Source organism: Triplophysa rosa, linkage group LG18, assembly GCF_024868665.1.
Source record: "Triplophysa rosa linkage group LG18, Trosa_1v2, whole genome shotgun sequence".
Lineage (NCBI taxonomy): Eukaryota > Metazoa > Chordata > Actinopteri > Cypriniformes > Nemacheilidae > Triplophysa > Triplophysa rosa.
The window spans coordinates 5763847-5777102 of NC_079907.1; the positions used below are offsets into that span (position 1 = coordinate 5763847).

Below are 13256 nucleotides of genomic sequence, written 5' to 3' on the forward strand. Positions count from 1 at the left end.
GATGTACATTTTCACATCAATATGTCTTCCCAGGGATTCGAACCCACAAACGTTGTGCACTAACTCAACCCTTAATCTATCATATTTAAGTTTATTTTACTCTATATTTATTCTACTGAAGAGTCCATGGTCTAATTTTTAAAAGGACCAAAATATTTTATGATATTTGCCTTTTTTACCATTCTTAATAATCTGTTAATCCCATTTTCTTAGTGCTGGACTAGTGATCCTAAAAAACGAAGGGAAAGGCCAATGAGAATTTATTTTTCTATGAAATTACTACATTAATTGACATTTGAAAAACATTCAAACATTTGGTTTCAATCAAATATGTAATATTATTGGGAGGGGAAGAACAATCTTTGTATGGAGGTACTGATTAGATTACGTTACAATTGAAATAGATGAGCATGTGCATTAAAGCATTCTAATATGAGCTACATATTTGCATCATCTGACACTTGGCACACATATTCCCACAGGACTCTGTCCTTACACTGTAGAAAAAATATGAAGCATGCAAGTCTTATGTCATACTGTAATTTTAATTAACGCAGATATCATACAATAAGACTTTAAAAGAAGGTCAAGAGTTTGTAGCAGAATACTGTCATTCATGAATATGGAGTGGTTGGGGTATGCCACTTTAATCTTGTCTTTACTGCCCTGAAGCCTTAGCGCAGACAATAGTGATAATTATTTCCAAACCCTTTTCACGAACCTATGTTTAGGCCACAAACAAGGTAGTATCCAAAACAAACTCAATAAGAATACTCTGCACCGAAACAGGAAACAGTGATTATAATTTCTGGCATTGAAGGCAGGCCAACCCAGTAACACTATTTTTAATGATACAGTCAGGGTCATTTGGGGGTAACAGGTCTGTGTCTATGAAATAGAACTAGACAACTGACTTTTCCTGTCCCTCTTGATTGATTCCTTTTGAAGTTATATTCATATATGTACGCGAGCATCTACATAAGACATATCTGAGAATGGGTAGTTTTGTCTGTTGTCACATCTGTCTAAATAAACGTGGACACCAGTTTGACTGTTAGTTATGGATGTGCACTAAGCATTACTGGACGATTGTGTGTGTGTGTGTGTGTGTGCGTGCGTGCGTGCGTGTGTGTGTGTGTGTGTGTGTGCGTGCGTGCGTGCGTGCGTGCGTGTGTGTGTGTGCGTGTGTGCGTGTCATTCGACTGATGAATCAGATGTGACAGCTGTGAAGAGTAAAACTATTAGGTTCAGCACCTTTTTGTACTTTTCATGCACTTAATGAATACATGAGTAAGTTTGCCTTTGTTTTAGTGATGAATGTATTTTAAACACATTTTCCTCTTCCTAAGTGCATGAAATGTGCAAAAGATTCATCACAAATCCTTTTTTTTTACAGATGGCTAATGCAAGAATTATGCTTTACTGTAAACCTTAAAAGTGCTGACCTGTGTAGAGTCAAATTTGTTACCTATTTTAATGTTTCCCTTTATAACTTGTAAGTGCATGGCAAAGTGGCATTATATCAAATGCTAATACTTACAACTAAAGCCTTGCCTACATTACCAAAAACATATATTCAAGCGATGCTCACGGGAACGAAAGCGTTAATCGCGTGACGTCACGGCTCCCGGGGCGTGACCTTAAAGGTAGGGGTGGGGGCGCATTTTTGCTCCAGGGATGAGTGGGAAATACGCCTCGCGTTTAAGCAAATAGCCTGTTTTGGATGTAAAAAAAACACGCATATTATGCTCTAACTTGTTTGTAAAAGTACCGCATTGCTTTTCTTTCAGGACAGCATATGCTTTGTGTAATGGATTGCCCGTTTCTTCAAGGTAAATTTGTAGTTCTTTAAGTAAACAATCTATCGAAGCGAATGTGTGTTTGTGTTGTTTCTGCAACTGATCTTACCACTTATGCATGTTCTCGGTTCGTAGGCTTGAACTGAACAAATGCATTGCATAGCGTTAGTATACCGCCATCGCAACATTGTGTCAACATTGAACAACCAATGTATCGCTTTACAACACATTTACGTTAAGAAACAGAAGCGTTACAATAGTTTATCGTGTTTTGAACCGTGCAGTCGCAGCGATCGCGATCCTCTCGGGTCTGCAAGAAATACATTTCAAAATCCTTACGTTGCTAAATAAAACTGGTTACTTTTAGTTTATTTGTGGATATTCTTTATGAAACCACGTGGAACGTCCAGTATGGTGTGTACAAGTCCTGATCAAGAAGATCCAAGGTCTCCACGACGCGGAGAATGGAGTCGTTTCCCCTAGTTTTTCCATGATCCCAAACATGCGAAAAAGTAGAATAGTTCAATGTGTGTTAAAGAGTTGGGCGCAAGACACGTGCCCTGTCCCCTAATTAAATGAGGCAAAATGCGATGGTCTGGATATGAAAGCAGATTAAATTTCGTTCGTCTCTCCATCAATTTTCTGTTTAATGTCACTGAGCTCCATTGTGGGAGAAGAGGACGCGTCATCCAGCCATAAATTTGTGATTATAGAGGCTCGAGGAAGCAGTTGGCTCTATTCGGATGGATTTGCTTCGTACCTTCAGATAGATCTCCAACGAGAGCCAAACAGCAAGTCATCTTTTAGTATTTAGGCGAAAGGCTTTAGAGAGTTTTTTTTAGCGGAATAAATCGCAATTAAGTGCGAATGGTCAATTTAATACTCACTGTTTTTTAACAGCTTTGGGATTTTTTTAGAATTGAAGACTACACGACAGAAGGCGTTTTCACTGAGACATTTTGCCCGTTTTTGCATAAATCGATACACAGTCCTCGTTCAAAAAAATTTGCCGTCCGGATGGACAATCATTTTTATAGGTATGTGTTTTCTGCTAATCTGTTTTTGATTTATCACAACCACCAAGACTTCTGCAGAAGTAGGCTACTAGGGACAGGCTTGACATGTTTACTCGTTTGTTTGTGTCCTTTATGCACAAGATATATGGCTTGTCAGAAATTAATAGCGGCCTAATGCAAGGTTGTTCTTGACATCAAAATACACCTTTATGTCCGATTTACATCGTTCGGTCAGTGAAAAGGTGACTTTTATAGCTATTTTTTTAACATTCCAGACAAACGGGTTTTGCGTTTGCTTTCAATTTAGTGTTTCAAAATTAGATCTAGGCTACATGCCTTTTTACACATTTCATACCGGAATTATGCATCGACATTACTTTATTATATCTCAAAGATTTGATCATATCTTTAAGGTTTTGAGGTACACCTCACATAAAAACAGCCTGTTACCTTTTGACCGAATATTTGATTGTTCTGACTTTTTTCATTGTTTGCCTTAGACTCTCAAATATTTTTCTTCACAACAAATTCAACTTTTCTAATTCGCAGAAATTAGAAAAAAATATAACTATAAAGTTGATGAATTGAACTCAACAAACAGTTTACGTACATATGCAAAGTCGTAGTAGTTTTATTAACATTTCAGGACCATGAGTTTAAACAAGCATGTGCTATTTCTAGTATGCTACTCGGAATTTTCTCGGAAATGACTTTTTTCGTCGTTCAATAATTCAGTAAGTAATTAGTTTCAGGTTAGTATTTTGTATTATTGCTTTGCTCAACACGGCTACTAGGTCGTGAGGTCAAAACATTATTGCCGTCCTACGAAACATGTAGTGATGCTAGTTTATATACTGTTGTTTTCTCAGTTTGTTTGGATTAAACCAATCGCGAAATGTAATGCCATACGTTTAATTATACAACCAATTTTTTTGTGCTTTTATTGCGTCAACACGGATGGGCCTAAGCTTTAACGGACGGATACTGAAACGTAGATTTACTTGTGTGGCTGATTGATAACAACGTGTAACACATTTACTGCATACCTGTGTGAGGATCTGACACACACAATGCTGTGATATAAGCACGTTGAACACATTCAAGACAGCACCGTGGCCCTTGTCAAAACTGAAGAGACACTGACAATCATTTAAAAGCATTTAGACGCAACCCCTTAAGGATTTATTGGAATCTTTATACATCTTTATACACGAGCTCGTTATCTAAGGATAATGAAGCTGAGTAGAAGTGACTGCCTTTTGCAAAATTTCAAGTTTTATTTCTTTTACGTTTCGTCATAGTTGTGAGCATTAGCTTACGGTCATCTCTGATCACGAGTAACTGTTCTCTTGACGACTTGAACGAAGGAACAATGCAACGATTTGCAAAAGGTATTAACAATATTAGTCACTAATTTTCTAGTGACATATTGGTAACGTGTAATTAGTCCACTCTTCCGATTAAATTTCAATTTCTTTAGTCACGTTCATTTTTGGGAGATAAAGCTTCATAAAAGACAATTTTATGAATATCAAAGAATTTACAGGGAGATATTTTAAGACTCTTAAGACTCATTAATGAAGCACTATGGGGCCAGATGTAAGTTTCTTATTTATCATTAATTATACTGTCAGAGTCGGTGTATATAATAAATCCAACACAACATAAAATAAACCCACTCTGAAAAATCGTGTGTTGTTTCAAGCCATGCTTTGGTCAAATATGCATAAAACAACCCACCATTTTCAGTGCCGCTTTTGTCATGGCACCCCCTTAATTTAAAAAATATCCCAGTTTCCTTATCATCTGCTTTCTTAAAATGTTTGCAAGGTGTAAATGCAAAAAGGTTTTAATTGTTTCTTAATAGCATCCACGTAGTTTAAGTTTTTTGTAACACTTATTTACCTCTCTATAGTTTAACTTCTAGCTTTTACAATAAAACAGGTCGTAATGAGGTAGGTTTGTGCCATTTATGGGGGTGAAGCAGTACTTCTCTTAATTAGACACAGATGGGCTTTTTCTATCGATAACGCCAGTCCCTGGAATTTATAAAGGGCAGCTGGTCGGAGATGTGTTTTTGTCATTCACAACTTTCCTCTGGCCGTACCGCCTTAAACTGTAAGTTTGATCGACACTTTTTCATCATATGGCTACATTTACATTTATTCAGCGTATCGTCGTCGTTTCAGTTATAAGTCGACAACTCTCGTTCATGAGGATGCAAGCCACAGCTGGGCCTATTATTAACCCGTTGTGTACAAGAGCAGAAAATCAACTGTCCTATGGCGAGTTTACAATATTAGTCTTATCAGTCCGTAATTTCATAAAGCAAGTTCCTTCTTGCGAAGTTTGGGCATTGATACAACTAACGCATAGTTTGCCAACGAACCCGCACTTACACAAACAAGTAAAATGCAAAATCATATTATACAGTGTATGGATTTAACACGTTAGGCCAGTTTATACAGGGCTGGGTGTGTGTGTGTGTGTGTGCGTGCGTGCGTGCGTGCGTGCGTGCGTGCGTGTGCGTGTGTGTGTGTACTACACGTCCCACATTTGACTGAAACCCACTGGACGTTGAAACGGGCTGTGAGACAACTAACATACAACTTTCCCAACAGTTAACTGAGCCCATCATTTCACAAAAGGGTGTAATAAAGTTTTGCAATTGTGGTGTTTGCAATATTTTTCAAAGGGTGTCTAAATATGGTTCCAACAGTCTTTTGTATATGGAACAAGGTTCCATCAAAATGAGAGGAGATGTCACTAAATCAACCAATCAACGTACAAGAGTAAGTATTTTATACTCAAATTGTCCTATTTAAAATTTTATAGTCAAAATTGTTCGCTTTAAATGCAACCCATTACATGTTTTTACAAGTGAAAGAAATTTTAAAGGCGTTTCTGTGAACGTGCTTGTTAATTGATGCAATAATGTACCGTCAGTGTATTGAATATATATATATATATATATATATATACATATATATATAATTCAAACAATAGCTGATTTTTAATTTTTTTTTTAAAATCAATTTCTGTCTCTTTGGCCGGCTGATAGAGCCCGTATTGTGAGAAAAGTGCACGTCTTGACTGAACACGCTTCTTCCTCATCACCTGCTTTGAAGAGCATTGTCGCACTGATTCACACAACGGACGCTTACATAAAATACCCCAAACCTACATAGACGGCAAGTAAGCACAGTTTATACATTCGTGTCAGTGTGCCCTTTGAATTCAGCCGTACAGCGTATATATTATTCTTTGCCAAAGGCAGACCAGAGGGACCTCGCACTGTCTTAAAACTGGTGTGCAACTTCGGCCTGACAATAACTGGGTCTCGGCGCACCCTTGGCCTATACGCTGGTGACAAACGCCCCGTTCCGGTAGTTTGAATGTGGCTGGAAGATGGAGGGAAAGTGTCAATCAGAGACGCTTCATTGATCACGGACAATGCCGTTCACGGGACTGGTCTGTTTCGAGAGCAATCAGTCACTCCGCATTAATTATCCCCGCGTCCCACAGTGGGGCAGCTCGCGCTGGCACATGGACAGTGTGTGTCTGTTTGTGCGTGCGTGTGTGTGTGAGAGAAAGAAAAAAGAATGGAAGTGAGCGCGTGGGGAGAGAAGGAGATTGCGCGTGTGTTGTGTGTGTGTGTGTGTCAGATAGGTAGACACCCAGTGTTTGTGTTGAAGTATAGGCCTACGTGTTTATGTATATATGCAAGGGTGTATTTATGGTTAAAAGAGAGCGAACAAATGCTTGTGTGTAAATGCGTGTTTGCATTAGCTGCTTGTGTGTGTGTGTGTTATCCGTACACCACTAAAAATGTACCCCACCCCCACCTTTCAAGTTGCGAAAAGGAACCAATAAAAACCCAACAATAAAATAGTCTTTCTTGTCACTAAATAAATTAAGTGCCGATATCTGCTTAAAGCGCTGCACCTCTTTGTATATTGCAGAACAGAATTCTTTATTGCCTCAATGTTATTGCTTTTTTCCAGGCAGCATTTTTTTGGACAAGAGGGTCGGTGGCAGGGCATATCACACCGTCTGTACTGCAGAGTTGGTTAAAACAACAACTGGGTACTTAGTCATATTAAGAGCTTCTGCTTATGGGTCGTTTGCAAATTTCACACTTCTGAGGCTGAGATTTCTTTTTTCTTTTGAGGCTCTACATTGATACATTTTTTGCAGGACTGGCTTTTTACGCGTTATCTCCGTTTATCTTGGTGTGTTTCTGTCTGGACAGGTCATACTTTTACATCATAATCACAAATGATAAGAATTAAATATTTTTTTCTAAAATTTAATAACTGATTCATAACTTTGTTGAACCTTTTATCATATAATTTAATTTAAAGTCTACATAAATTATATTATTTTAAATATATTTTTTATTATTTTAAAAACGGTTTGTAGTAGCCTACTACATGCATACATACATTTATTTATTTTATTATTTATTTATATACATACATTTATGCATATAAATAAATAATAAATTCAATAAATGTCAAAATAAACAATGGCAACAATACACGATACAGAACACGTTTGTGAAATTACAGGTCTTCCAATGGCCTAACTGAGGTTGCCCTTAAGGTTGTATTATGATGGTGCAGAACGTTTTGCTGGTGGGTGACTGTTCGTTTAGTAAAGTTACAGAGATAACAAAGATAGGAAAATTACCTACAAATAAAAAATATAAATAGTAAAAAAAACTTAAAAAATACAACAACAAATAAATAAAGATATACCCATATTTTTTATTTGTAAACTTTATTTGTATTATTTATTTTAATAAGACTATCCAAATATTACATTTCACAAGTACAAACATAACAAAAACAACAATATACAAAAATACAAATGTAATAATTATTTTTTATAATTTAAATATCATTGCCTTTGTCACTCACCCGGTTTCCTGATTTGCGTTTGAACCGTGGAAATGAATCGCGGCTATATATTTCTATACTTATTAGTTTTGCGAGCATTGACCACTTATAAAAAAAACAGAAAAAATGGTCTCAAGGAACGGTAATCAAAACCGTAAAGTTTCTAAACTTTCCCGTGAAAAATCTCAATACGTACTCTTTGGTAGGTTTTCCCTTCAATGTTATCCTGCGTTGGTGTATTTTCCATGTATGCGAATTATCATGTTACTGTTGAATTAGGCGATATTAATCCGCGATTCTATACTTTAAATTTAATACAACATGTAATTTCCCCCTTTTTAACGCATTCCCTTTGATTAAGTCACTCTTGACTCTCCTTTAGCTTTGGGGCCAACGAGGTTCGCCTAGGGGAGGCCTTGAAACCGCCCCTCCTTATCTCCTTTCATCATCCAGCTCTGGGCCGCCTTGAAACCGCAAGGCCAGTAATTGCTTTTTTCAGGCAGCCCAGTGCGGACTGGACAGCAGCCAATCAGAGCCTTGTTTACATTCTATGATTGACAGGACTCTGGCAACACGCCAACCAATCAAACCGCTTTTAGAACGAGGCCCAAGCTTTTAACCCTGTATTAGCCAATGAGTTTTAGTTTGGGCTTCATGTGATCGTTCATTACTCTATGTGTTATGGGATAAAACGTTAATTTTAGTGGTGCTTGTTAAATTCAACGTGCATCTGGAAAATAAAAAAATGTTTAAAACTGTGTAAGTCACACTTATTAAAAACCACAATGATTTCATATCTCGCATTTGTTTGGAGTTTGTTGACATTTGGCTGGTAAAATATTCATTACATTCTTTTATTTTGTTCACTTGAGGTTTTTAAACCATTAAGACTTATCGCCATTTTACTACAGTTTATTTTAAAAGAGAATAAAATACAGTAAAGAGTAGCCTACAGAGAATAGAAGGGTTAAAAGTGGTTTATTTTAATCATTCATTAGCCTATGTCAGCATATACAGCTTGTCCTATAATGTTGGTTCAAAAACTCAAATGTTGGAAAAGGCGTTTCCCTATTTGTTTTATGTCATCAAAGTAAATGCACGCCAGGCTGCATAAGTTACCATGTGGTCATGCTCGTCGCGAGACAGGAAAGCTCGAATAAAGCGCCCGCCGTTTTGTTTAGTTGATCCAGCTGACGCGCCATTGGCTCCGAGCGCTATCCAATCGGAGCCACTGTTTATCCTGGGGCGCGCTGCACGAGCTTATTGACATGTAGGTATTAGACCAATGAGCGCGACTGCTCCCCCTGTCACCGCCCCCTCTTTTCCTTGAGTGGCACTAGCAGATTCAGGAAAGAGCCTGTGACTGCTTGTACAGGGCTCGATTCAGCAGAAGCTCTTACTACGGTGCATCTCCGAACTTCTGCACTGCACACGCACTGCTATCAGCAGACTCTAGGATGTAACCATTTCCACATGTTTTTATTTTGCTTCTGATCTCTTTTACCTGTTTTTATATCGTGTTTTTTTAAACCATTTATTATTTTGCAAAGGAATAACTTACCAGTAAGTAATTCGCTTATATTGTATACATGTATTTGCGTGCAATAATAAACATTTGTCTTCAAGAGCCGGTCTTACCTTTTTTTAAGAACATCTGGCGTTATACAAAATTACGGTGGCGGAGTGAAAAAGAACGATCAATTAATTTGCGTTCGTCTCTATTGTTCTGTAGGACAAATAAAAATAATAACAATAATAAAATACTAAGTGAGGAGATTTGTGTACTGCTGAATTACTGCCGAAATCTTTTATTATTTATAATAAAAGAAGACTGCTTACAATTTTATTTACAGCGAAGACCTTAATGACTAATTGATTAATATGCTACATGATAAAATACATGTGTGACGGAGAAAATCTTTGAAGGTCTAAATTCGACATGCATTGTCAACGACATGCTATACTATGTGATGACAAAGGTAGATACGTTCTTTACACATCTACAATTTACATGTAGAATTGATATTGGTAATTTTTATTGAATCATAACTGCTTACTGGGTTGTTAACCATATTTCATTTTTTCAAAGAAACGTGCAAAATGTGTTGTAATAAAATTGTGAGTTATACATTTAACTGTTTTTATCGGAGTTTGTATAAACATTTCCTACGACTAAAAATTATACTTAATGGAACCTGTCCTGTCATGCGCTCCTCCAACACCCCCCATCAGTCCTCCGAGCCAAATTTAATAGGTTTCAGATTCCAATAAATGTAAAAAGTTTACGGTTTTGGTTAATATTGGGAGGTTGTTGCGTTCAAATATTAAAAGCATTAATATTTCTGGTCAATTTCTTCTCTTGATGTCACGAAAATGACTCACGTTCAGTGAAAACGTCCTTTGTCAGCGCAAAATGGTGCACTACATTTAATCGTTTGCTTCAGAGAGCTTGTCCTTTTTATTTTAGCAATTTATTTACATTTTAGGGGGATCAATTACCAATTATAGACAAGTAATTTAGCTAAATATTTTATATTCTCTGTTTTTTAGTTTAGTGTAAGCAGTAGAGCGACAGCATTTTGGCACTGCTATCATCCTCACACTCCACATTGGGAACTTCCAGTGTTTTAAGGGCTCGTTCACCAGTGCTTTTTTAACATAGAGATTTCCACAGTTTTAAACGCTAAATATCATAATATATGACTTTTATGTCGTTAATTTAGTAGGTAATTAAGAATAAATGTAAAGCACAGCTGGAGATTCAAACTTGTTAGAAATGTCTTTGTATTCTTTTCTGTGATATATTGTGATAAAGAATGTACTATTCACAAATCGCACAAGTGCTTTTAATTTTTTTTGTTTCTGATTGGATTCGATTTGCAGTGAGTTGCGAAAAGTATTCCACATAGGCCTGTTTATTTGACGTTTTTGAAAAATAACATCTAATGGATAAAAGTAACATATTCCACACACTCTCTTAATGCACCACTTTACCATGACAAGATTTTGCATTTCCACCATCATATGATCATACTATATTTCGCTTAGTCGTGATTCAGAAATCATAAGGACTCGAGGCCAAATTTGGTTATGTAGACTAAGACTCCATCATCTTTATGCTGTCACCCTCATTTTCAAGCACTAAAGAGTTGCGATGAACGTATAGCTGTTAAATGGAAATCAATGTCAAAATGCACCAAATCTTTAACAAATAAAATAACATGTAAATATGTGTGTTTCTGATAAAAGCAGCAGTGCTACACGTCAACTAGGCTATAGATTATCTGATGTTTTGCATCCCTGTTAATGAAATACAGAAATACTGATTTAGCTCTCTCTATTTTCTTTTTGTTCAAAACGTCCTTGGTTGTCGATGTAGGCGTAAAGATACAGTAAAATTGTATTGATCCTGGCATCTCTGTGCGAATGGTCTACAGCCTGCAGTGAGTGAGTCTTGTGTGTAAATGTGGAGGTGTGCTGCATGCTCGCTCAATTGTGGTGAGATGGGAGAAAAGAGCGCAGAATTTGTTTAGGCAGCATTCGCATTCGCAGGCGCAGCAATGGACTATAACACCGTGTTGGTGTTTTCAATGAAGGATTACCATTGCACATCTAAAGGATACTAAAATGATACGATCTCTTGGATTTGCATCACTCTCGCGTTACTGGTTTGTAATTGAAACTACAACTAATTTTTTTATGTGTTGCAGAAAAAATGACTCGGGCATACTTTTTTGGCTGTCAACGCCAAAACTGTGCTGAATGCAAGACGTAGGAGAAACTCTTAACGGGATTATAACATCTGGGCGGCGTTCGGTTCTCTTGTTTTCCCGCTCTGGATTTCGGATTTATCGTTTTTTATCGGGATGGAAGGCCGGGATTTCGCCCCTCCGCCGCACCTTCTGGCAGAGCGAGGCGCGCTGGTTCACAGAGCCGCCTCGAGGATCACTCCTACCGGGCATACGACAGTGCAGCATCCCGGTCACTTCCAGCCTGGGAAATATTACCCTTCGCACATACCGATGCCTTCACATTCAGGTAAGTGCAATGTTTTGTGCTGTCCCGTCGTTAAATTATGCGTTAAAACATACTTTCAGCAAGAATCAAATGAATATTTCCTTTGAAGTCTCAACTTCACAACGAGATTTGCAAGCATGCCCATGCGCTTTTATTGTACAGTTAATTATCTGAAAATAAGATATTTAAATGGGTTTTATATTATTAATTCTAACTTGTATTTTACTGTGTTGTTTGTAGCACGAGCTTCAGGGAGGATTGTCGTCTTGTTTAGAGCAACGCGCTTCTTATGAAAGCGAAGCAAGAACATGATTTTAAAACTTTAACAGGGTAGATAGAGGGACACTTTAAATTAACGTCTTTATATTGATTTGTTATGATGATTTACGTACACGGGTTTGTTATTTATAAACTATTTAGGTGAGGACGCCTGCGCGTTAGCCTACTTTATGGATGGGCACCCTCTTTGTTTCGCACTTGTTCAAATGTGTAAGTTAGCTTTACTTAAAAAACTTGTGTTGTCGTGTCAGTTGAAGTATAATGGCCCGCGTTTTTCTGTTAATTATTATGGGGCATATTTGAGCGTTTTGCTGCCACAGCTACTTTAAGTTAATAACGCAAGTTTGGGTGTGTATGTGGGTCTGCCCCGTACTTCTCTGAGAAATGTCCAAGATTAGGGTCAGTAGCTCTGTTTGTGTGTGTCCGCGTCTATGTGTGTGCTAAAAGAGGCGTCTGTAATACCAGAAAATCCGGTTTCTATATTGAGCGGTGATGTGACGGGGTGCGAATGAGTTGACAGGGCATGCATACGATTTAACAAGTGTCGCCTGCATTCAAAATACCTTAAGGATAGAGGTACACTTTACATTTTGGTTCTTAATGAGATATGTGCACTTCAAAATTACCATGCGTCTGGCTCTGCATGCTAAAAGTTCTCGCTTTCATGCAGAAATGTTATTTTCTCCTGTTTTTTTTGTGCGTTAAAACGTCGTTATTTATACATGAGTGAGCATTATGTTTATGCTGTCAACGTTTCACAAGGTTCAGATAGACACTTTTTTGGCTGACGTGTTGTTTTAAAGTATGTGCTCAGCAAGTTATTTATATGTCAGTAGTTCTAAACAATAAATGAACATGTTTTCCTCGTCGTTGTTTAAAATGTATACATTTAAAATGTTTTTTCCCCCTCTTCTTTTATACAATTTGCTTGCACATTTATATGTAGACTTTAACCTCTTTAGTCATTGCTGATTTTACGTTCACGTTACTAAATATTTATTTTTGGTCAATTCCCATTATTTTGTTGTGACATACCATTCATATTAATCAGTTGACATTCCTCTTAAACTACATTTTTTTGCTTTATTCAAAGTATAGTTGATTTTAAATTTAAGGTTGACATCCGCTGGATTTAATACTGAAATATTTTTCAGGAGGGATGTCTTTCAGAGCGCCTAACCCCGATGGTGCTCGGCGCGCGCTGAATGTGCTTGATGTGTTCGTCGGCGACTGTCTTTCTCTCT

At 37.3% G+C, this 13256-nt stretch overlaps 1 protein-coding gene across 4 annotated transcripts in view; it reads left to right on the forward strand.

Moving 5' to 3' along the window:
• The first annotated feature begins 1687 nt into the window (after nt 1-1687).
• Nucleotides 1688-13256, forward strand: part of bahcc1b (BAH domain and coiled-coil containing 1b) — a 91129-nt gene continuing 79560 nt past the window's right edge. For 2 of the 4 annotated variants that reach the window (XM_057357794.1, XM_057357797.1), the window contains exons 1-2: nt 9088-9279; nt 11427-11754. In XM_057357794.1, coding sequence (XP_057213777.1) covers nt 11583-11754 — 172 coding nt within the window. In that variant the 5' untranslated portion in view covers nt 9088-9279; nt 11427-11582. Of the gene's footprint in view, nt 1833-2470; nt 2837-9087; nt 9280-11426; nt 11755-13256 lie in introns of those variants that run through there. The other 2 variants (XM_057357795.1, XM_057357796.1) reach the window with 2 other exon arrangements.